General features: G+C 28.9%; 1 protein-coding gene and 1 long non-coding RNA gene across 12 annotated transcripts in view; one reads left to right on the top strand and one right to left on the bottom strand.

Annotated features, from left to right (window-relative positions):
- wts (serine/threonine-protein kinase warts) overlaps positions 1–7987 on the top strand; it is a 130611-nt gene extending 122624 nt beyond the window's left edge. For 2 of the 3 annotated variants that reach the window (XM_074134875.1, XM_074134876.1), the window contains one exon: positions 663–7987. In XM_074134875.1, coding sequence (XP_073990976.1) covers positions 663–1100 — 438 coding nt within the window. In that variant the 3' untranslated portion in view covers positions 1101–7987. The remainder of the gene's footprint in view (positions 1–662) is intronic. The other variant, XR_012460436.1, reaches the window with a different exon arrangement.
- Positions 7988–20171: 12184 nt separating this feature from the next.
- Positions 20172–23018, bottom strand: part of LOC141457681 (uncharacterized) — a 46253-nt gene continuing 43406 nt past the window's right edge. For 8 of the 9 annotated variants that reach the window (XR_012460442.1, XR_012460439.1, XR_012460440.1 and 5 more), the window contains 2 exons: positions 21088–21278; positions 20172–20439 (listed from right to left, as the gene is read on the bottom strand). This is a non-coding gene — a long non-coding RNA (uncharacterized lncRNA). Of the gene's footprint in view, positions 20440–21087; positions 21279–21854; positions 21920–23018 lie in introns of all 9 variants that reach the window. The other variant, XR_012460446.1, reaches the window with a different exon arrangement.

Below are 23018 nucleotides of genomic sequence, written 5' to 3'. Positions count from 1 at the left end.
GAAGTTTCTTACCGAATTTAGATGGTTTAATAAATGACAGAGCTTACTTCTAATTTCTGTTATTCCATTCTCAAGTGCTTAAGTATTCTCTCACAATTTCTCTATTTTCGGCATGCCGCACATTAATGTCTACATGCATTTCTTTTGTTAAGTTTTCAACAATAATTTTTATCAATATCTGTTGTACTTTATTTATTTTCGCACGTTATATTTGATTGAGGTTGCTGTCTTAAGATGATATCGGAACAAAAACTGTTGGAAAATCCTGAATTTTTTAATATAGGAAGGATTTTCGTTCTCTAATAACCTTTTATCCTCATCTATTATTCTATCTTTCTACCTACGAGATGATGCAGTAAGCTACTCTGGCTGTACAAGTGTCTTGGGGGGAAAAGGTTTCGAACCTAAACCCAATAACAATAATATCTGCAAATATATAATTTCTATTGGTTGAATTGAATGCAATACGATTATCATTTAATTTCTTTTTAGCCAGTAAAGGCCATTGTTTTTGTACTTGTTATTTTTTAGGGAATTATCTGCTGGCGTACATACAGTACTTGTGTATTAAAGTATTGAGTTATAAATTTAATTAAATGTATTTAATATTTTTATTTAATATGAAAACAGTGATTAATTAAATATTACTTTTTACTGCACAGGTTATTCACTGGGAAACCACTCTACAAATTCCAAAAGCAGCCAATGTCTCCGCTGAAGGTGTTGATCTAATATTAAAATTATGTACATCAGCCGATCGTCGTCTTGGTAAAAATGCTCAAGAAGTTAAAGCGCATCCATTTTTCGCTCCAATAGATTTTGAACGCGGTGTAAGAAGAACCCCACCGCCTCACATACCTCGTATTAAACATTCAACTGATACATCCAATTTTGATCCAGTTGATCCAGATAAGTTACGTAATTCTTCGTCTGATTCGGGCCAATCAGACGAACTATCCGATAATGGTAAACCTTTTCATGGATTTTTTGAATTTACATTTAGAAGATTTTTTGATGATGGAGGTTCAGTGCCAGCACCTCCGTATCCAAGTAAAATCAGTTTGGATGATAATGATAATCATGGTGCGGTTTATGTTTAGCATTTTCTAATCGAATTTAATGTTTTATGTTTTCTTTTGTCTTTTTAGTATAAAAAAAAAGGAAGAAAAATTCAATTTTGAAAATGTACCGTACCCAAAATGGTTTTTTAAAAGTTGTAAATCCATCATTTATGAGTTTAGGTCCAGTTTCCTGACTATGTATATTTAGAATTATTAGCCTTCATGAAAACAAAGCCGAAAGAGGTAATCGTAGGTTGTAAGAATGGTTTTAAAAAAGATCATGTGCCAAGATGAATTTTTGTTTTTTTGTATTTGTATTTGGACGCTCTACACTGTGCCATTTTATCATGTTTTAGAAAAAGAAATAGAGAAAGTAAAAAATAGATTTAAAAGGAGGTGCCCTCTTTTTTGACAATATCAAGGTAAATTTTATTTAAATCATTAGAATACTTGGACCTAATAATCCTAGGTAAAACTCGTTCATTTCTTTTATAATTTCCTATATGTATATAAAAATAAAATAAAATAAAGCAATAAACAAATACTAACGTAATGTGTACTCTGCTATATAGAAAAGAGGCTTTCGCGAAAAGATACAAATTTTAATTTTCCCCTTTTTTTTCCGCTCAAGTCAACGTCTTTTATTTAATTTAGGTTTTTATTAATAAAAAAAGTCTTATATTAATTATTTGTAGATATTAATATGTATATATATTCTTTTATTTTATATCAGATATTTAAATGAAATGTGTAAAAATGAAGCTTTTCAATTTTTATTTTATTTTTTTTTAAAGAAATCTCACGAATTTTTTTTAAATTTGTTGACTTGGGGTGGGGAATGTTTTATCGACCGGATTTTCAGTCAAATTTCTTTCAGAGGGTGCTATATTAACTCTGAAAAACAAATAGCTTGTACTTGTTTCTGTTCTTGTTTAAATTTCAGTATACCATTTACTATATTAACGAATTTATTAATCTTGCTTTCATCATTTTTAAGCATATATACATATTTATATGAATATATTTTTTTGTTCTCTCTCTCTCTGCATGTTTCCTTTAAATTGAACTGCCAATATTATAACTGAAAGGTGTTTTTTTTTAATGGGTGCCAAGATTTTCATTTTGTTCATTTCATATGTTGGTTTTTTATTTACTTTATTTTACACACTAAAAAGTTTCGATGATTAGAAAAGTTATTCTATGTTTTCTTTAAACAATTTATGTGTTAATGGCAAAAACAAAAAAAAAATGGTTCTTGTTTTAACTGCCATAGAAAGATACATAATATCAATGGTTCTCAATTTCTATTAAAATTTATGGTAGAACAATCTCTTCGCAGAAATCAGTTCGTTGTCTTTTAAAGTGATCCTCTGTGGTAGTTAAAAAAAGATAAGAGATTAGCTTATAAGAATGTTTTACAGACAATATTTCTTAAAAATACGTGTTTCTGAATTTGAATTGAATTTGAATAAATATTTATTACAATAAATATATACATAAAATAAATACAGAAGTGTAAATGTAATGTATTATACATTATAACCTTATCTAGTGAAGTAAAAAAAAAGTTAGGTGAGAAGGATTGGAATGCAGGGGAAAAAGGAGAGGAAAAACCTGCAGCTAGATAGGTGTTTCCCACAATTGAGAAATCAGTGATATTTTTCTGATTTTACTTTATTTTTAACACCTGGGTTTTCCTTCTGCTCTCAGTTCTGTAGCTTATAATCACTTCATTTACATTTACAGTTTCGAGTTTATTGTTAGTAAATATTTATTTTTCTATTCAAATTTCGATAACTTTGTATTCATCGAAACTTTTTTTTATGACTTCATAAATAATAATTCATAAATCTTATGAATTATTATTTTTTTTCTTTTTTTCCCAATTTATAATTGCACTCTAGTTTGTATATATATATAAAACAAATTATTATTCATTTCTATTACTCATCATATTACTGATTAAAAATAATAAAATGAAAAGAAAAACTATTTGTGTAAAATTAAATTATTGTTGCCTTTAATTATTGAGACTACAAAATTAATACTTTTTGTGGGTGTGATATATCTGATGAATAAAATTATATAATAATATATAGTGTATTGTAAATGTTTTAAATCTTTACAGGAGTAAAGTTCTACTATTATATGTATAATTTAATTTTTTAATAACTCTGTAAAAAAAAAAAAAAAAAATGTACTACGCGTTAACTATATGTACCATCTTATTTATTTTGTATTTCATCATTTTAGTTCGTTTTTTCTTCTCTCTCTGTCTCTATCTCTCTCTCTATCTTTTCGTAATGGCCCTATTTTTGTTTATTTTTTATTATTTTCTTAATGATCGTGTATTATATTTTTTAAAAAAGGTGTATTTCATTAGAATGGTATATTTGTGGCGTATGTGTTGATAGATGTAGGGAAGGAAAAAAATTTTTTTTCGAGGTGAACATTGAAAATAATTCATTCAAAGAATAAAGTGCCTCATTTATATGTAAATTGAGAAAATTAAAGCGATATATGAAGAAATTAGTGCCTTAATATTTTGCTCAGGTATGTAATGAAAAATATATATTTATTTTTAATTTACGTTCCTAATATAATAATAAAGAAATTTTGTATTAATAAAAATTAATGGGATCTTGATTGTGCCTTCTCAATAAAAATTATTTATTACTCAAAAAGTATGCTAATTTGAAGAAGAAAAAAGAGGAGGGGGGGAAAGTATTTTATTGGGTTCAATTCTCGGTCTTGGCCTTGGATTTTGTTATAATTTGTTGACTTGAGAAAATTATAGTTGTAATAAATTATGTTAAATATCCGCCGCCTCCGGTCCGAGACACGATGAATCGGTCATTTCTAAAAACCAACGCCTACAACTGCTTAACCATACGCCACTTTAAAAAAAAAATAATAATTTTTAAAAAATGTTTAGTTTATTTTTATTAGTAAATTTTTTTTTTTTTTTATAACTCATGAAGGCTGTGCAAAATGTTGAACAGATCTACACTGGAGGTTAAAGGCTGTTTTTTGTGGATTTTTTTTTCATTTTAATTAGTGTTATTTTTTTGAGACGAAGTAGAGGGTGGATCCAGATAGTTCGTAGAAGAAAAGTTACTTTCTTTTCATAAACTTCGTTACAGCTTGTATCTATGTTTTTATATGATTGGGGGTAGTGGTATAAATAAGACTGCTAAATTGTTTAATTGAAAGTGTTGTATAAAAACATGGCAGTCTAGATATCAATCCGGGATATGCAAGTCGGCTTGAAACAAAAAGCTAAGGCTGTTTTTTGTGGATTTTTTTTTCATTTTAATTAGTGTTATTTTTTTGAGACGAAGTAGAGGGTGGATCCAGATAGTTCGTAGAAGAAAAGTTACTTTCTTTTCATAAACTTCGTTACAGCTTGTATCTATGTTTTTATATGATTGGGGGTAGTGGTATAAATAAGACTGCTAAATTGTTTAATTGAAAGTGTTGTATAAAAACATGGCAGTCTAGATATCAATCCGGGATATGCAAGTCGGCTTGAAACAAAAAGCTAAGGCTGTTTTTTTCGATAAAAATATTTTCACAGAAGATGGCCCAGGCATTTTTGGGATACCGGTTTGTGACCCATGGTTATTCCTTCCTCGTTTAAAAAGTGTTTTTCTCTCTCTGCTGCTCTAAACAGATCCTTTTTAAAACTTTTTTTCCACCATTCTAAATGTCACAAAGATCATTTTTGAGAATGTTTATTATACAAGTGCTCCCCTCCTGCTAAATTTAAGGCAGTCACACTCATACCTGCCCACAAATGTTTAAACTGCCTTTAAACTATAAAGCGCCAGAAACAATATACAGGATGCGTAAAAGTACAACATTCCGGGGAGGAGAACCACACGTTTAACAAAACTCCCGCTACATATAAACAAATTTGAAAACAGCTTGAAAAGGAAATTAATATCATAAACCTTAGAAAAAACTTTATAGGAATTATTTGTATTAGCCCTCTCGTAACAAGATATTTTCAAATACTTTAATTTTTTTTATATTTGACAAAAAAAATTACACTGAGTTTTGTTTAAATCTTAATTAAATAGGGGCATAAATAAGTTACCCTTAGGAAATGTGTGCCTTTTTTATGTCTTCGATTTTTGGTCGGGGTAAAAATAGAAATTTAAAAAAAAAAACAGCCCTTACAATTCTGCTAAATATTAATTAATAATTTAAAAAATAAAATAAAAAATCTAGTATTAAATGCTCTCTTTGTATCTTTATATAAATATATATATGTATACATACATTTAAGTTTCTCAAAAAGTTAATAATTAATTTAATTTCTTAATTAAATCGTTATAGCCTCGATTTTTATAGTTTAATATTTAAAAAAAAAAATAATTAAAAAAAATTATAAATATATATGTATCTATATATTTATACATTTATGTCCTCTAATGGCCTAGAATCTATCATGTTTTATTTTTCGTGTATTTATCATTCACATTTTATTTTCTCAAGATCTGAAAACAAAGAAAAAAATGTATTTGTTATTTTTCGTGTGTGTACATATTGTAACTTTATTAGTTTAAAATATTGTAATTATATTCCCTTTGCCCCTCAATATATAAGTTAATATATATAGATTTAACTAATATATATATATTTTTTTTAGCTTTCATTAATATAAAATATTAAAATAAATAAAAAAAAAAATGAAAATATATAAAAAAAATAAATTAATTAAATTTAAAAAGATTAAAAAAAAAATTGTTTGACAAAAAAATGTAAATAATATTTAATAATGATTTAAAGAAATAAAATGAAATTTTGAAAAAGAAAAGATAGACAATATTTTATAATAGAAATAAGAAATGAAAAAGTGTTAAAGCTTTTCTAGCATTAATTGAGGAAAACACAATTACTAGTTTACAACTAGTAGCATCAGATTTAAGTTGATGCTTCTACATAATCATTTTCGACCAAAAGCGTTCTTATGTTGTCGATTATCAATAGTTTTCGAGTAATCAACTATTTTAATTTTTTTAAATGCTTACTAAATTTTCCGACTTAAAAATTGTCTTACATTCTAGTGAAATAGAGCTAAGGCGCTTATAATTAATACCAATCGTGTCAATATTATATTTTCTACTTTGCTATGTATCCAATTTTAGAGATGGTAACTTTAAAGGATGTATTAGAATCCTACCCAATTTTTAAAATGTGGAATTTCATCTTTGTATATCTGTGTAGAAGGATTGGGATTGGATTATATATTGGCATTAGGGAGTGATTTTTCCAGTCTTCTGGAGCTCCCCACTTACTGTTGGAGTGTCTAAACCCCTTTAGGGATTCCCTTTTGATTGATGTACTTCTAATTCGCTTTGGCCTCCAGGTGGTGTCCATGAGTTTAAGGCAACTTTTATTGAGGAAAAATAGTTTCCAATTATTAAAAAAGTTTTCTCGGAAACAGGTAAGAGAATCTTGACAATGATTTATATTAACTTCTTTTTGGTCGTAAATGAGCTGTAGAACCACCTCCTTCGATGTGGTAGTTCAAACTGGTATCCCCCCTGTCCTGTAATATTGACTTGAATGTACGATTTTAAAAAATGCCTTCTGTTCAATCAGGTTATTTTTTGATTTTGTTTAAAAATTTTATTTATGCTTGTATTTGTTGGTGTATTCTTATTTTAATTTTTTAGTTTTAAAATACTCCTCCATTTTGTGAAAACTGAACCTCATTTACTTATTTTATATATATATTTTTTTTCGTAATGAATAGTCCTTTTTTTGTTCGATTGTTTTTTTTTTTTTTTTATTGATACATTTCATAATTCATTAAAAATGTGGATGTAACTTTTTTATTTACTTCTCCAAGAGTTTTATTATTGAATCATAAAAGAAGTTTGCATGGTGAAAACCAGGGTGCAAATGGGCCTCTTTTTTATGGACTAAATCGGACTTTCCTATAGTGTAGTAACTGATTTCTTAGGTAGACTTGTTCTAATGATTTCATATTCTAAAAACGTTCCATTCATACATGAATATATCTATGAAATTTATGTATGCTTAAAGTTAAATTAATAACTGGGCGGGCGTCTTGACAACCCTTAGGCTGGAAACATAGTGGAGCGGCGAGCAAAGCGGCGATGATAGCGAAGAGCGAAGCGGCGAAATCAAACACAAGTTAACATATGGGACCGCGCATAGTGGCGAGCAAAGCGAAGATAGAGCAACTCTATCTATTTCTAGTTTTTGTTTTTGCCGCTTTTCTCTTCGCTATCATCGCCGCTTTGCGCGCCGCTCCACTATGTTTCCAGCCTTATAGACCTATCTCTCCTGGAAACATCTCGTGCAGGTCCTGGCATGTTCATCTTTCAAAAACATTTACCACTTCTCAAGTGTTGTTATCACACTAAATAAAGAGTTCTAATTGTGCCCTGCTATTGTTTAGTGTTAAAAAGTTGGTCACCTAATTATGATTTGCAACTTTTTGACTCCCAAGGTTCAATAATTGCTAAGAGTTGTTTTTGCTAAGTTTACATTTTTTTTTTTTTTTTTTAAATATGCATTCTAGTTTTTTTTTAAATGTTATTTATTTATTTTTGGTATTGGACAAATTGGGTAAAGTTTTGATGATGGCGAAAAAAATCGTAAGAAAGTGGATTGATCAACCAAATATAATAAAACAAAACAAAAAACACGAAGTAAAATTGTGTGCTAATTCATTGATTTCCTATATTACTATTTTGTTTGTTTTTGTATTTAGATTTTTACTTCTTTTTTTTATTTTATCACGCAGGACTTTCAAAATGAATAGAAAAGTTAATTAAAAAATTAAAATAATTATATCCACCCAGTGTGCGTGGGATAACTGTGTATTAAATGTGTACCTATCCTATTATATCTAATAGGCATTATTAAAAAAACTTTTGCAAATTGTTTTTGCATTTGTTATTATTTTCGCTATCCCAAAGATTTTATTTTTTATTTTCTCTTAAGAGAAATATAAAACGTCTCAGTAAAGAAATCTACGTTCAAAGTAGTATGAAACAATCTAAAACTTTTTTCATACAATTCAAATGATTCCCTTTGTTTCTGAAAAGAGAGTTTTAATTTGTATTGAAAGAAGTTTTTAAATTGATTGAAAAATTCATCAAACGTTCATGTTCGTTCGTATTATTTTCTGATCACATAGCACTATCTTTAGTCGTTATTTTTAATACTTTTTTAATAAATTTTCATTAAAATAATAAAAAAATATTGTACGTTATTTTATTTTGGGATCAAATTAACCTTATTGATAGATGTGAGTGTTAATTCATTTAAAAATAATTATTTCGCAGCACAAATTATATAAGTACAGTACTATCTTTTGCTGCAATTCGCACACCATTCCCTTACCGAAAAACAACTAACACATACAAAAAAAAAAAAGTGACAGCAGTATTTGCAAATTTGTCCAGAGTACGAGAAATTATGAAAGGCAGATAGAAAGAATAACTGCGCTCATATAAACGTAACAAAACAGATTTAACAAAAGTTAACTGCTTTATCAACCACAGTCACAAAACGGACAGTACCAACGACCAATAGTGATGTTACATAAGAAAGAATAGGAAGGCGTATGGACATCAGTAAGAATAGAATCACCCAGAAACAGAAAGCCATTCAAAAAAACATTTTTTAGTACCAAAATTAATGATAACTTAGACATGCTATCTAAAGACAATCCGTATGAAACAAACCGACAGCTAGATAACTACTAAAACACTATAATTCAAAAAATAAAACAAAAAACGTGATATTTCAGCATGCTGCTTTTTCGTTAATGTAAAAGGTTTACCAGAGTTTATTATTTATACATTATTTATTAATATCACATGTTTATCATTATATTTAATTTTATAGTAATATCTTCTAGTTGTAAAATATTTCCTAGTACAAGTCAGCTTGGTACAATTCGTTTTCTGATTACAAAAAGAGCGTCCCCTCATACAAAAGACAATTCTAAAACATTACCTACATAACAAAAATATTATATATGACACAAGACATAAATAAATACTAGGTTTTATTAAACTATTTTTCCAAAAAATAGGTTTTGCAGTTCAAAAGATTTTAAATATCACCCACATGTGTTATTTAGTAACCATGTATATAACCTCCCTTTCTCAGTCAGCAATGAAGTGTGAGCCGGGATCACAGTGGAAGTAAAAATACTTATCATTTTGATCCAAATTAAACTGTTTTCAAGAAAATTGTTTACTAAATGATTTAATTAGATTGCTAAGTACCTGAACCGCTTGTTAAAAGATTTACTTGCACGGAAAAATTCTTCGGTTTTACAAGGTGTGAATTGAGTTAAATGCTTTCAATCATGGGCTTTTCTAAGATTATACCGGCTTGGAGCCCAGAAAGAGGCCCCGTTTTACATTCAGCAGCACACCAATAATATAAGGTGATTCTTATGAATTGTATTTTAGAGTATAAAAAAGTGAAAACAATTTACTTAACACTGCCTGTGTGGGACTGTTCTTCAGGTAGATTTATCTATTATTTCACACTTATAAATGTTATAAAAAGATCTAAAACCTAAATTATCTGATAATTAATCTTTACGTTTTAATGTGCATAGGTGTTTCAATTTTGGTAAAATTTGATTGAAGTATTGGCGAATACGGTAGTATTTTCAATCAAATAAAGCATTCTTGAACCAGATTAAACCTCTTTCAAAACTAATCATTCTTTATCTGATATAACTTTAAAAAAATGTTTTCTTAAAAAATACAATTTTATTAGCTGAAAATAGTAATATATAAAGCATATAAGAATTATATTTAATTTATTTATCAAATTCTTCCTATAATCCAATCCAGTAAAATAATCATATTATTCTCCCAAATTAAACTTATTTTTCAACAATATTATTTCTTATTTTATCTTTGCCTATGAATCAGAGTACGTAATTTTTCCACTTTTGTAAAAGAAACATTGAAGTAGAAAATGTGCAATGTTTGAATAGTTTAAACATTTTATTTTATGGACAAATAAACCTTATTGTCAATAAAATAAAATATTTTCGAATATGTCATTAGATTATATTGATTAAAAAAAGATTTAACTGTTAAAAATTGATTTAATAGTACAAGCGAATTCTGTAGCTACAGTTCAACAACTTTCATTTAGTTTATTATAGAATTGCGTGTGGTTAGCCTATCTTTTTCCGATAATAGATGAAGTTTTTCAACTTTGTTATTTTTTTTTAAAGGAAATTGAAAGCAGAATGGTTTTATTTTTGGGGAAAAAGGTTTAGTTTATCTGAAAATCCTATGTTTGTAATAGTAATACAATTGTGTGAATTAAATTCCTGATAACTGTTGCTGTTTAAATGTAAGTACTTTTTCCTTTTATCCAATTCTTTCTTGCTTGGGCCTTTTCTATTTTTTGTCAACCTGCACCCCCGTTAAGCTCAGCTTTTATCTGAAATAATTATTTTTAGAGTCCCTCTACACTTCCAGGAGCACGACTGTAAATACGTAATGATTCGCAACCACTCTATTTCCTATAATGGACTAAACAAGGAATCAACTTACACTCCATCTGTAGAAATGTTCTTCAGGTAATCTTATCTATTATTTAATACGTTCAAAACAGTATAAAATAATCTAATTTTTTTTTCTTTTAATTTAAATGTTTCCCTTTGAATCTGAAAAAGGAGTTTTAATTTGTTTTGAAAAAAGGTTTTATTATGATTGAAAAATTCAACATCAAAAATGCATGTTAATTCTGAATTTTTTAATTCATTTTTATATTATTTTTCATTTTTTATTGCCTGCAGTTGATTGTTTATCAGTGTTACATCCTGTTGAACCATTCGCATATACTTTACTTATTAACCTTCTATTTTTTTATTTAGAAATGTTGCTAAAAGGTGGTAATAACTTGGTAGAAAGTGGGTAAATAAAAAGAAGCTATTTATTTGTAAATGCATAGGTTTTTATTAGCTTTTATACAATTTGTACATTTACATATCTTTACATTAAACATATAACTATTTGGCAACATTTTCACTACACTTAGATAATAAAATTAACCGAGCAATCTGCTGCCCTGTATGGATCAAGTCGTACTAAAGAGTAGTGATGGGCTATTTGAGCGGACTCGTTCCATTGGAACGAGTCCGATGGTGGAACGAGTTGATTCAAATCCCTATTTTTAAAAAAAGTGATTCCGCCCCGCCCCAAAAAATTTAGGCAAATAAAAATGAAAATGAGGCAGCAGAAGGTTTGGAACGATTAAACATAAGAACAAATGTCACGCAATTTATTATATTATTATATCATTAAATGTTAGCTTTCCCAGTTAATAACAAAACTATATTTCTTTAACACACATTGAGTACTATCCCTAATTTCCAATTGCTCTGATAAATATAAAATTAACAACGTAATACAAATATTAACACAAAAATAGGCTAGTCAAATATAAATTAAAGCAATGCAGTTTTGTCATTATCTAGCTTGACCACTAGAAGACTGGAGTTAACTTACTTCAAGAGTATTCAAGGTAGAGAAACGGAAATGGGTAGGAAATTATTCCATAAAAATTCTAACCCTTCAAAATTATAATTACTCATAATATTTATTAACTAAGAATTGAATATCAAGCTTTTAAAATATTATCTTATTGTTTTACAAAAAGAAAAAGCTGTGTGCTTAATCTTAAACTTAGCGCTGGACACTCTTACTCTCATCTTCATTGGCGTAAGCTTGAACGTGTACATGTCAGCTAGACGGTCAAAGTAAAACTGGGCCAAAATTTAGTATTACCTAACTGGTTTACTTAGTGTAGTATCCCTCCCACTCTATCACCTATTTCACAAACATTCATCGATTGAAAATATTTTTTAGTTAAATATTCGTTTCATTGGAATACAAAAAACATTATAACGCTTTCTTAAGATGATTTGAATTTTTAAAATTTGTTTTTGTCCATTACTCTTATAAAATACGAAGAATTTCAAATAAAATATAATATACAAACACAGAATGATCTAGTGTGCAGGTGGAGTCAGTCGTAGTTACCATGACAACGGAACCGTTAAACGACTCCGGCCCAGCTCTAGCATTTTCATTGGTTAAATCCACTGGAGTTGGTGGAGTCGAATCCGGAGTGATTTAAATCCTTTTGAAACCGGACTCGTTCCATTTTTTCGTTCACTGAATCTAGCCAATAGAAATTGCTGGAGCTGGAACCGGAGTTGTTTAACGGTTCCATTGCTATGGTAACGAGGACTGACTCCACCTGCATACTAGATCATTGTGTTTGTATATTATATTTTATTTGAAATTCTTCGTATTATATAAGAGTAATGGACAAAAACAAATTTTAAAAATTAAAATCATCTTAAGAAAGCGTTATAATGTTTTTTGTATTCAAATAAAACGAATATTTAACTAAAAATTATTTCCAATCGATGAATGTTTGTGAAATTGGTGATAGAGTGGGAGGGATACTGCAGTAAGTAAACCAATTAGGTAATACTAAATTTTGGCTCAGTGTTACTTTGACTGTCTCACGGTCATGTACACGGTTAAACTTACCCAATGAAGATAAGAATAAGAGTGTCCAGCGCTATGTTAAAGATTAAGCACACAGCTTTTTCTTTTCGTAAGATAATAAGATAATATTTTTAAAGCTTGATATACAAGTCCTAGTAAATAAATATTTCTTTATTTATGAGTAATTATCATTTTGCTTGAAGGGTTAGAATTTTTTTTATGGGAATAATTTCCTACCCATTTCCGTTTCTCTACCTTGGATCCTCTTGAAGCACGTTAACTCCAGTCTTCCAGTGGTCAAGCTAGATAATGACTAAACATCATTGCTTTAATTTTTATAATTGACTAGTCTATTTTTATGTTAATTTTTGTGTTACGTTGTTAATTTTATATTTATCAGTGCAATTGGAAATTAGGGATAGTACTCAATGTGTGTTAAAGAAATATAGTTTTGTTATTAACTGGGAAAGCTAACATTTAATGATATTTTTTAATGAATTGCGTGACATTTTTACTAATGCATAGGGTAAGTACAGAGACCGGAATCGGTGAACGAGTTGTTGGAATCGATTCCAACCCTGGAACTGATTCAAATCCAACGAGTCCAAAGACGGACTCGTTCTGCCCATCACTACTAAAGAGTAGTGATGGGCTATTTGAGCGGACTCGTTCCATTGGAACGAGTCCGATGGTGGAACGAGTTGATTCAAATCCCTATTTTTAAAAAAAGTGATTCCGCCCCGCCCCAAAAAATTTAGGCAAATAAAAATGAAAATGAGGCAGCAGAAGGTTTGGAACGATTAAACATAAGAACAAATGTCACGCAATTTATTATATTATTATATCATTAAATGTTAGCTTTCCCAGTTAATAACAAAACTATATTTCTTTAACACACATTGAGTACTATCCCTAATTTCCAATTGCTCTGATAAATATAAAATTAACAACGTAATACAAATATTAACACAAAAATAGGCTAGTCAAATATAAATTAAAGCAATGCAGTTTTGTCATTATCTAGCTTGACCACTAGAAGACTGGAGTTAACTTACTTCAAGAGTATTCAAGGTAGAGAAACGGAAATGGGTAGGAAATTATTCCATAAAAATTCTAACCCTTCAAAATTATAATTACTCTCATAATATTTATTGACCACAAATACAATAAATAAATAAATAAATAAATAATATTTATTTACTAAGAATTGAATATCAAGCTTTAAAAATATTATCTCATTATCTTACGAAAAGAAAAAGCTGTGTGCTTAATCTTTAACATAGCGCTGGACACTCTTATTCTTATCTTCATTGGGTAAGTTTGAACGTGTACATGTCAGCTAGACGGTCAAAGTAAAACTGGGCCAAAATTTAGTATTACCTAACTGGTTTACTTAGTGTAGTATCCCTCCCACTCTATCACCTATTTCACAAACATTCATCGATTAAAAATATTTTTTAGTTAAATATTCGTTTCATTGGAATACAAAAAACATTATAACGCTTTCTTAAGATGATTTGAATTTTTAAAATTTGTTTTTGTCCATTACTCTTATAAAATACGAAGAATTTCAAATAAAATATAATATACAAACACAGAATGATCTAGTGTGCAGGTGGAGTCAGTCGTAGTTACCATGACAACGGAACCGTTAAACGACTCCGGCCCAGCTCTAGCATTTTCATTGGTTAAATCCACTGGAGTTGGTGGAGTCGAATCCGGAGTGATTTAAATCCTTTTGAAACCGGACTCGTTCCATTTTTTCGTTCACTGAATCTAGCCAATAGAAATTGCTGGAGCTGGAACCGGAGTTGTTTAACGGTTCCATTGCTATGGTAACGAGGACTGACTCCACCTGCACACTAGATCATTGTGTTTGTATATTATATTTTATTTGAAATTCTTCGTATTTTATAAGAGTAATGGACAAAAACAAATTTTAAAAATTAAAATCATCTTAAGAAAGCGTTATAATGTTTTTTGTATTCAAATAAAACGAATATTTAACTAAAAATTATTTCCAATCGATGAATGTTTGTGAAATTGGTGATAGAGTGGGAGGGATACTGCAGTAAGTAAACCAATTAGGTAATACTAAATTTTGGCTCAGTGTTACTTTGACTGTCTCACGGTCATGTACACGGTTAAACTTACCCAATGAAGATAAGAATAAGAGTGTCCAGCGCTATGTTAAAGATTAAGCACACAGCTTTTTCTTTTCGTAAGATAATGAGATAATATTTTTAAAGCTTGATATACAAGTCCTAGTAAATAAATATTTCTTTATTTATGAGTAATTATCATTTTGCTTGAAGGGTTAGATTTTTTTTTATGGGAATAATTTCCTACCCATTTCCGTTTCTCTATCTTGGATCCTCTTGAAGCACATTAACTCCAGTCTTCCAGTGGTCAAGCTAGATAATGACTAAACAGCATTGCTTTAATTTTTATAATTGACTAGTCTATTTTTATGTTAATTTTTGTGTTACGTTGTTAATTTTATATTTATCAGTGCAATTGGAAATTAGGGATAGTACTCAATGTGTGTTAAAGAAATATAGTTTTGTTATTAACTGGGAAAGCTAACATTTAATGATATTTTTTACAATGTTACTAATGCATAGGGTAAGTACAGAGACCGGAATCGGTGAACGAGTTGTTGGAATCGATTCCAACCCTGGAACTGATTCAAATCCAACGAGTCCAAAGACGGACTCGTTCTGCCCATCACTACTAAAGAGAAATCTTGAGAGTTGTATATGCAGTTTTAGTGCTACCTGGTGGCAAATATGTAAACTAAAATGTGTTTATATAGTTGACAGGTCCAGTAAGTGCTGCTACCTTGTGGCCATGTTTGAAACTAATTTTTCTTTTTCAGGAATATGTAGGCTTCTTGACAGTAAATTCTTAAACTAAGGATTCAAGATTGGCGAGGAATCGGTCAAATAAAAAACAACTCGTTTTTTTGCCAACGTTTCGACAAATATATTGTCTTTTTCAGGGCCTGGATATTACAAATATCAACTGTATCTCAACCAACCCGCATAGCCACGTAAGTTTTCAATAATTATAAAGAGTTTATTGTATTTTACTTTTTTATTTTATTTTTATATTACTGTTTTTTCTGTTACTGAATCTCTAAATTGTTTCTATTTGTGTATTTGTAATATCCAGGCCTTCATATATGTAAGACAATTCTAAAACATTAGCTACATAACAAAAATACAATATGTGACATAAGACTTAAATACATTCTAGGTTTTATTAATTTTATTACACCGTTTTTCAAGAAATGTTTTGTAGTTCATTATCATTTTAAATGTCACACTCAACATGTGTTATCTTGTTACCATGAACGTATCCACCCTCACAGTAAGATACTGTAGAGTGAGTTGGGAACATAGTAGAAGTTGAAACACTTATCATTTTGATCCAAATTAAACTTTTTTCATGAAAATTGAATACTGAATGGATTAATTCATACTTGAACTGCTTCATAAAATATTTACTTACATAGAAAAATTCTTCTGTTTAGGTGTGAATTGAGTTAAATGCTTTCATTCATGGGCTTTTCTAAGATTATACCGGCTTGCAGCCCAGTAATACTCAGCATCTCGAAATAATTCGGCCCTTCTTTACATCCAGCGGCACACCAATATTTTGAGGTGATTCTTATCAAGTGTATTTTAGAGTATACAAAAGTGAGAAAATTTTACTCACTACTCTGCCTGTGTGGAACTGTTCTTCAAGTAGACTTATCTATTATTTCACACGTTACAAATATTTTAAAACTTTTTTCTGATAATTAATTTTTACGTTTTAATGTGCTTAGATGTTTCAATATTGGCCAAATTTGATTGAAATAATGGCGAATATTGTAGCATTTTCAATCAAATAAAAGCATTCTTGAACCAGATTAATCCTTTTCCAAAACTAATCATTCTTTATCTGATATTACTTTTAAAAAAAGGTTTCTTAAAAAATACAATTTTATTTGCCAAGGACAGTAATGCTTAAAGCATATTTAAATTACATTTAATTTTCTAATCAAATACTTTTAATAATCAAATCTAAACAAATAATCATATTATTCATCCAAATTAAACTTATTTTATTTCTTACAATAATTATGATCAATCTATGCCTTTGATTCGGAATACGTAATGTATCCACTTTGGTACAAAATGTTTCAATAGTTTAAACATTTTATTTTATTTTAAAGTCAAATAACCCATATTGTCAATAAAAGTAAGTATTTTTAAATGTTTAATTAGATTTTATTGATTAAAAACAAGATTAAGTGTTAAAAATTGATTTAATAGTGCATGCGAACTCTGTAGGTACAGTTCAACCACATTCATTTAGTTTACTTTAGAATTGCGTGTGGTTAGTCTATCTTTTTCCCATAATAGGTAAAGTTTTTGAACTTTCTTATTTATTTTATTTTTTTTAAAGAAAGTTGAAAGCAGAATGGTTTAATTTTTTGGGGAAAAAAGGTTTAGTTTATCTGAAAATCCTACGTTTGTAGTAGTAATACAATTGTGTGAATTAAATTTGTGATAACTATTGCTGTTTAAATGTAATACTTTTTCCTTTTATCCAATTCTTTCTTGCTTGGGCTTTTTCGTTATTTTGTCAACCTGCACCCCCGTTAAGCTCAGCTTTTATCTGAAATCGTTATTTTTAGAGTCCCTCTACACTTCCAGGACCACTGTAAATACGAGGTGATTCGCAACCATTCTATTTCCTATAATAGACTAAACAAGGAATCTACTTACACTCCATCTGTAGAAATGTTCTTCAGGTAATCTTATCTATTATTTAATACGTTCAAAATAGTATAACATAATCTAAAGTTTTTTTTTCTTTTAATTTAAATCTTTCCCTTTCATTCTGAAAAAGGAGTTTTAATTTGTTTTGAAAAAAGGTTTTATTATGATTGAAAAATTCAACATCAAAAATGCATGTTAATTCTGAATTTTTTAATTCATTTTTATATTATTTTTCATTTTTTATTGCCTGCAGTTGATTGTTTATCAGTGTTACATCCTGTTGAACCATTCGCATATACTTTACTTATTAACCTTCTATTTTTTTATTTAGAAATGTTGCTGAAAGGTGTTAGAAAGAACGTAAATAAAAAGAAGCTGTTTGTAAATGCATAGGTTTTTATTAACTCTTACACCATTTGTACATTTATTTATCTTTATATAAAACATACCATAGAGGCAACATTATCGCTACAGTTAGATAGTAAAATAAAAATGTACGACAAATTTTTACCTTTATTGTACATTTATAAAATACTCAATTTAATTTCAATAAAATTAAAATTGTAATTGTAATAATATTGGTTAAGACTATCACATGATAGCGTAGTCGGTACATAGATTTCTTATTTGTTTATTGACGGAATGAAGAAGTAGATGTAAATCACTTGAAGGATTATGTTGCTCAATCAATTTAAGTCTCCTCTTTTGCAATTATTAACTTCCAAATGACAAATTTTGTATACTTCAGAAGTGTCGTAAAACTCTGAAATTTTGGAAATACTTTATGTTAAACAGATTCAAACAATTATATTAAGATTAATTAGATTGCATTTTTTAATCAAATGAATTTTTTTGAATAAAATTTATTGAAGTTCATTAATAAATTATTTGGATTTACTTATTAATTTAAATACTTGTATTTACAACTGGGATTTAGCCCAGTTGCAGAAACAAATATTTAAATTTTATGAATAATACTTAATCTCTTGTTATAGTTGTTTTTCTCTTACTACTTACTCAAAGTTTAGCGAACAATTCTTTTTAATTAGCTCAAATAATGTTGATTTTCAGACTAAATTTTGCCGATACTGGAGCACAGGCTGTAGAAAAGTTAATCAACGGAAGCCCAAGTGAGAAAGTCGTAAAACATTTATCCGATGAAAGTGTACAAACAATTTTATCAGGAATCAATTAATAAAACAAGTAGGTAGTTATATGTAATATGCAAGTTTATTTCAAAATTAAGTAAAAGTGGTCGCTGGAGTCATGAGAGTGTGCATGTGAAAGAATAAACATAAGTAAAAATGTTCGTGATAGTCATGAGAGTGTGCATGTGAAAGAATAAACATAAGTAAAAATGTTCGTGATAGTCATGAGAGTGTGCATGTGAAAGATTAAATGTAAGTAAAAAAGTCGCGAGAGTCATGAGAGTGTGCGTATGAAAGATTAAATGTGAGTAAAAAAAGGTCATGAGAGTGTGCGTGTGAAAGATAAAATGTGAGTAAAAATGTTCGCGAAAGTCATGAGAGTGTGCGTATGAAAGATTAAATGTGAGTAAAAAAGGTCATGAGAGTGTGCATGTGAAAGATTAAATGTGAGTAAAAATGTTCGCGAAAGTCATGAGAGTGTGCAAGTGAAAGATTAAAAATAAGTAAAAAATGGTCGGCAGAGTCATGAGGGTGTGCATGTGAAATAAATATTTGAAAATGATCGGCAGAGTCATGAGAGTGTGCGTGTGAAAGATTAAAAACAAGTAAAAATGGTCGGCAGAGTCATGAGAGTGTGCAAGTGGGAGAAATTAGTATAAATGGTTGGCAGAGTCATGAGAGTGTGCGTGTGAAAGAAATAAGTAAAAATGGCCGGCAGAGTCATGAGAGTGTGTAAGAAGAGGAACGCTTGCAATCTAGTGGGAGTGGCTTTGTACTGTGTTGCCGTTGTCATGGTGACGTGGGCAGTACTTGCCATCTGGTGGGAGTGGCATTGTACTATGGCCGTTGCCATGGAGATATGACGCGCCGCCATCTTGCCTTCAGAGGGTATATAAGAAAGTTCGCGGCGCGGGCCGGGCCGGGTGGGGCGAATATTTGCCTTCCGACCGTCGAAGCGACAACATCTCCATAACCATTGCACTACATTAAGATTTTTGGAAGAGAAGTGACAGATGTCAAACTAGACAAGATATGTTTGGAGTCGACGAGCGATATATCCCCCTGCATCACTCAAGTCGTACTGAAGAAAATTTGTTTATGTTCCCGTATATATAGAGGACTAGCAGTGCTACCTGGTGGCAAATTTTGGAACTATTTTGTTTATTTTTACATACGTAAACAAATGACAGTGCTACCTAGTGGTCATTTTTAAAAATATGAACTGTCAAACTTTCCTATGCAGACTCTCATGACTCTGCCGACCATTTTTACTTATTTTTAATCTTTTACATGCACACTCTCATGACTCTCGCGACCATTTTTACTTATTTATTTCCAATGCACACTCTCATGACTGTGCCGACCATTTTTACTTATTTTTAATATTTCACTTGCGCACTCTCACGACTCTGCCGACCGTTTTTACTTATGTTCTATATTCTATCTTATATTCTTCCATTTGCACACTCTCATGACGCTGTCTGACGGATTTTTTTTGGATCTGTGTTATTTCTGTTTTTACGCCAAATTTCTTTAATTTTTCTTTGTATTTACCCATTTTTTTTGTAATTTAATTACTAATATAAGTATTTATGTCTATAGAATATTAATGTATGTAAAAAATAGGTATGTTAATAAATAGACTTTTTTAAAATAATTAATGGTTTTCTTTATTCTGCTCCTAAATAATACATTATTTTTTTTACAATAGTACAAGATTCTATAATTCAGTAAATAGTGATATGAACATGCATGTTACGTATTATAAATAAACAATACATTTTTTAGTGATTGATTTACAACAAAAGTTGTTTGTATATTTACATTGTATGTTTTCGCAACGTCGTTTACATGTTATCTTCAATTGATGAATAGTTTTGAAGTAGTACTCCCAGTAACAGCTACTTTCAATCTGGAAATCATCATTATTCATTGAAATAGTGTTTATAAGAAATAATCTTAACTAAAAAAGCGTTCCATTTAAAATACTATAACTAAAAAATCTACTGTTTTTAAAGATATATTTTTAACTTACAGGAATGAAAGGAATCAATTCTACTATTGAAAACAAAGATTAAGTTTAAATCTTTTGAACGGATCAGTCTTTTAGAATGAACTTATTGCATTGTAAAACACTGTGACGGTAAATTATTTGAACTTAAATTACTCCTACTTTGCAATTTTACTTTTGTACTAAACATAAACTAGTCAAGTTACACTAATAAATTCAAAGGATTGGTTTATTTAATCTGTTACAACCTAAATAAACCAAACTTTTTTTGGAGGCGACAATCAAACATATTATACAAAACATTTCTCATATTATCCGTTAAATAAAATCGCAAGTCCCAGACCGGTAAAATGCTCTAAAACTAGTTAAATTAGATTGAAAAATATTCAGAATTAACATGCAGTTCGACGTTGAATTTTTCAATCAAAGTAAAACCTACATGCAACCAAAATTAAAACTTTTTCAATAGAAAAAATATAATCTTTCTGAAAAAAAAGTTTTAGTTTAGGCTGTAATACTAACACATTTACATATGAATAAATAGATTACCTGAACAACAGTACCACAGTTAGGTAGATTTCCTTGACGTCAATATACTCCGAAATAGAATGGATGAGAATCATGGTGGGCTGCTGGATGTAAAGAACCCATAGAGGTAATAATATCCAGATGAAAGTTGAGCATTACTAGGCTGCAACCTGGCAAAGTGTTGGATAGCACTGGATACAGATAAGTCACGACTGCAATAAAAATTAAATGAATGCGACTGCTATGAAACTGAAGCATTGATATGTACATTTAAATAAGTTTTTAAAGAACGTAAACCTTTTCATCTATGAAAATTAAATAAATATCCAAAAATACACTTATTATTTCTTTATAAGATTAATTAGATTAAAGAATACAATCAAATTAATCTTTTCTTTGAATCTATTCAACATATAATATTTCCTAAGTTTCAGAGTTTTACGACCCTACCAGAGTAAAAAAAATTTGTTATAGAAGTTAATAATTGCCAAAGAGGAGACTTAAATTGATTGAGCTACACAATCCTTCAAGAGATTTACATCTACTTCTTCATTCCGTCAACAAAACAAACAAGAATTTTATGTACCTAGTACGCTAATCACTATTTATTACAATTATAATTTTAATTTTATTGAACTTAAATTGAGTATTTTATAAATGTGCAATAAAGGTAAAAATTTATCATACATTTCTATTTTATTATCTAACTGTTGTGAAAATGTAGCCTAAAATGTAAAAATATAAAAATGTACAAATGGTTAAGTGTTAATAAAAACCTATGCATTTACCAATAAATAGCTTCTTCTTATTTACGAACTTTCTACCAAGTTATTACCACCTTTCAGCAATATGTCTAAATAAAAAAATAGAAGTTTAATAAGTAAAATAAATGCGAATGGTTCAACAGGATGTAACACTGATAAACAATCAACTGCAGGCAATCAAAAATGTAAAAAAAAATATGAAAATTAATTAAAAAATACAGGATTAACATTCATTTTTGACTCCTTAACAAAAACTTACAGTTTAAAATGTTAAGTATAAGGGTTGATTAAACGCCAAAAGGTACACAAATCAGCAAGTACCCAACATTTCATTAGTACTTCATTGATATTATTTAAGTAATTTTACTGCATTAATTTTCATTAACATTTAGAATTATTAGATGTCACAGACCCTTATGCTGGCCATTTTCGTCTACAATATATTTGTTCAAGTAGCACACCATTTAACTTAGATTGATTGTCTGTAATATCTATTTAACTATATTAATAAAACTATTGATTACAGGTGAAAAAGAAAACGTTATAAAATATATATATATATAAGGCCTTATATATATATATATTATATATGAGGCTATAAAATTCATAAACTTTTTTAAAAAATTCTTACACCAACATCTTACATCAATGATTTTATTTTATTTATTTATATTTTTTAATAAAAATCGTCGGTTTAAGTTCATTCTTCGATTTAAGAAATTGTTATTTTATGAAGTAGTGAAACGTTTATAATCTAGGTATTCATCCCACAATGTTGTTGTATATATGTAATATAAAATAAATAAAAAATGCATACTTTTAGGACAGCTAATTATTCCAGTATTTTACTATAAGTAAAATTAGGGGGACTAAATTAAATTACAATTGAGAAATGAATAATTATTGTTGAATAATCTACTTGTTATTAACTGTGTGTTATTTGTGCTCACGAATATTTCGGTAAGACGAATTCAAGACTGAAATATTGTTTTAGATCCTCCAAATTAGATTAGTTTTAGATTCAAATTTAAACAGTAGCCGACTCTAACTTTGTCTCTTTTTCTACTTTAACATGCATGTATATGTGACTACTCAAAATAAAGGGCATATTAAAGATAAATCAGAAGAATAATTTGGAATAGAGTTAATATAAAGTACCTATTTAATAACGAAGATATAATATACATT

Source organism: Rhodnius prolixus, unplaced genomic scaffold (assembly GCF_049639745.1).
Source record: "Rhodnius prolixus isolate KJV_2025 unplaced genomic scaffold, Rpr scaffold_5, whole genome shotgun sequence".
NCBI classification, from domain to species: domain Eukaryota; kingdom Metazoa; phylum Arthropoda; class Insecta; order Hemiptera; family Reduviidae; genus Rhodnius; species Rhodnius prolixus.
This window is presented reverse-complemented; position numbering and strand designations above follow the sequence as displayed.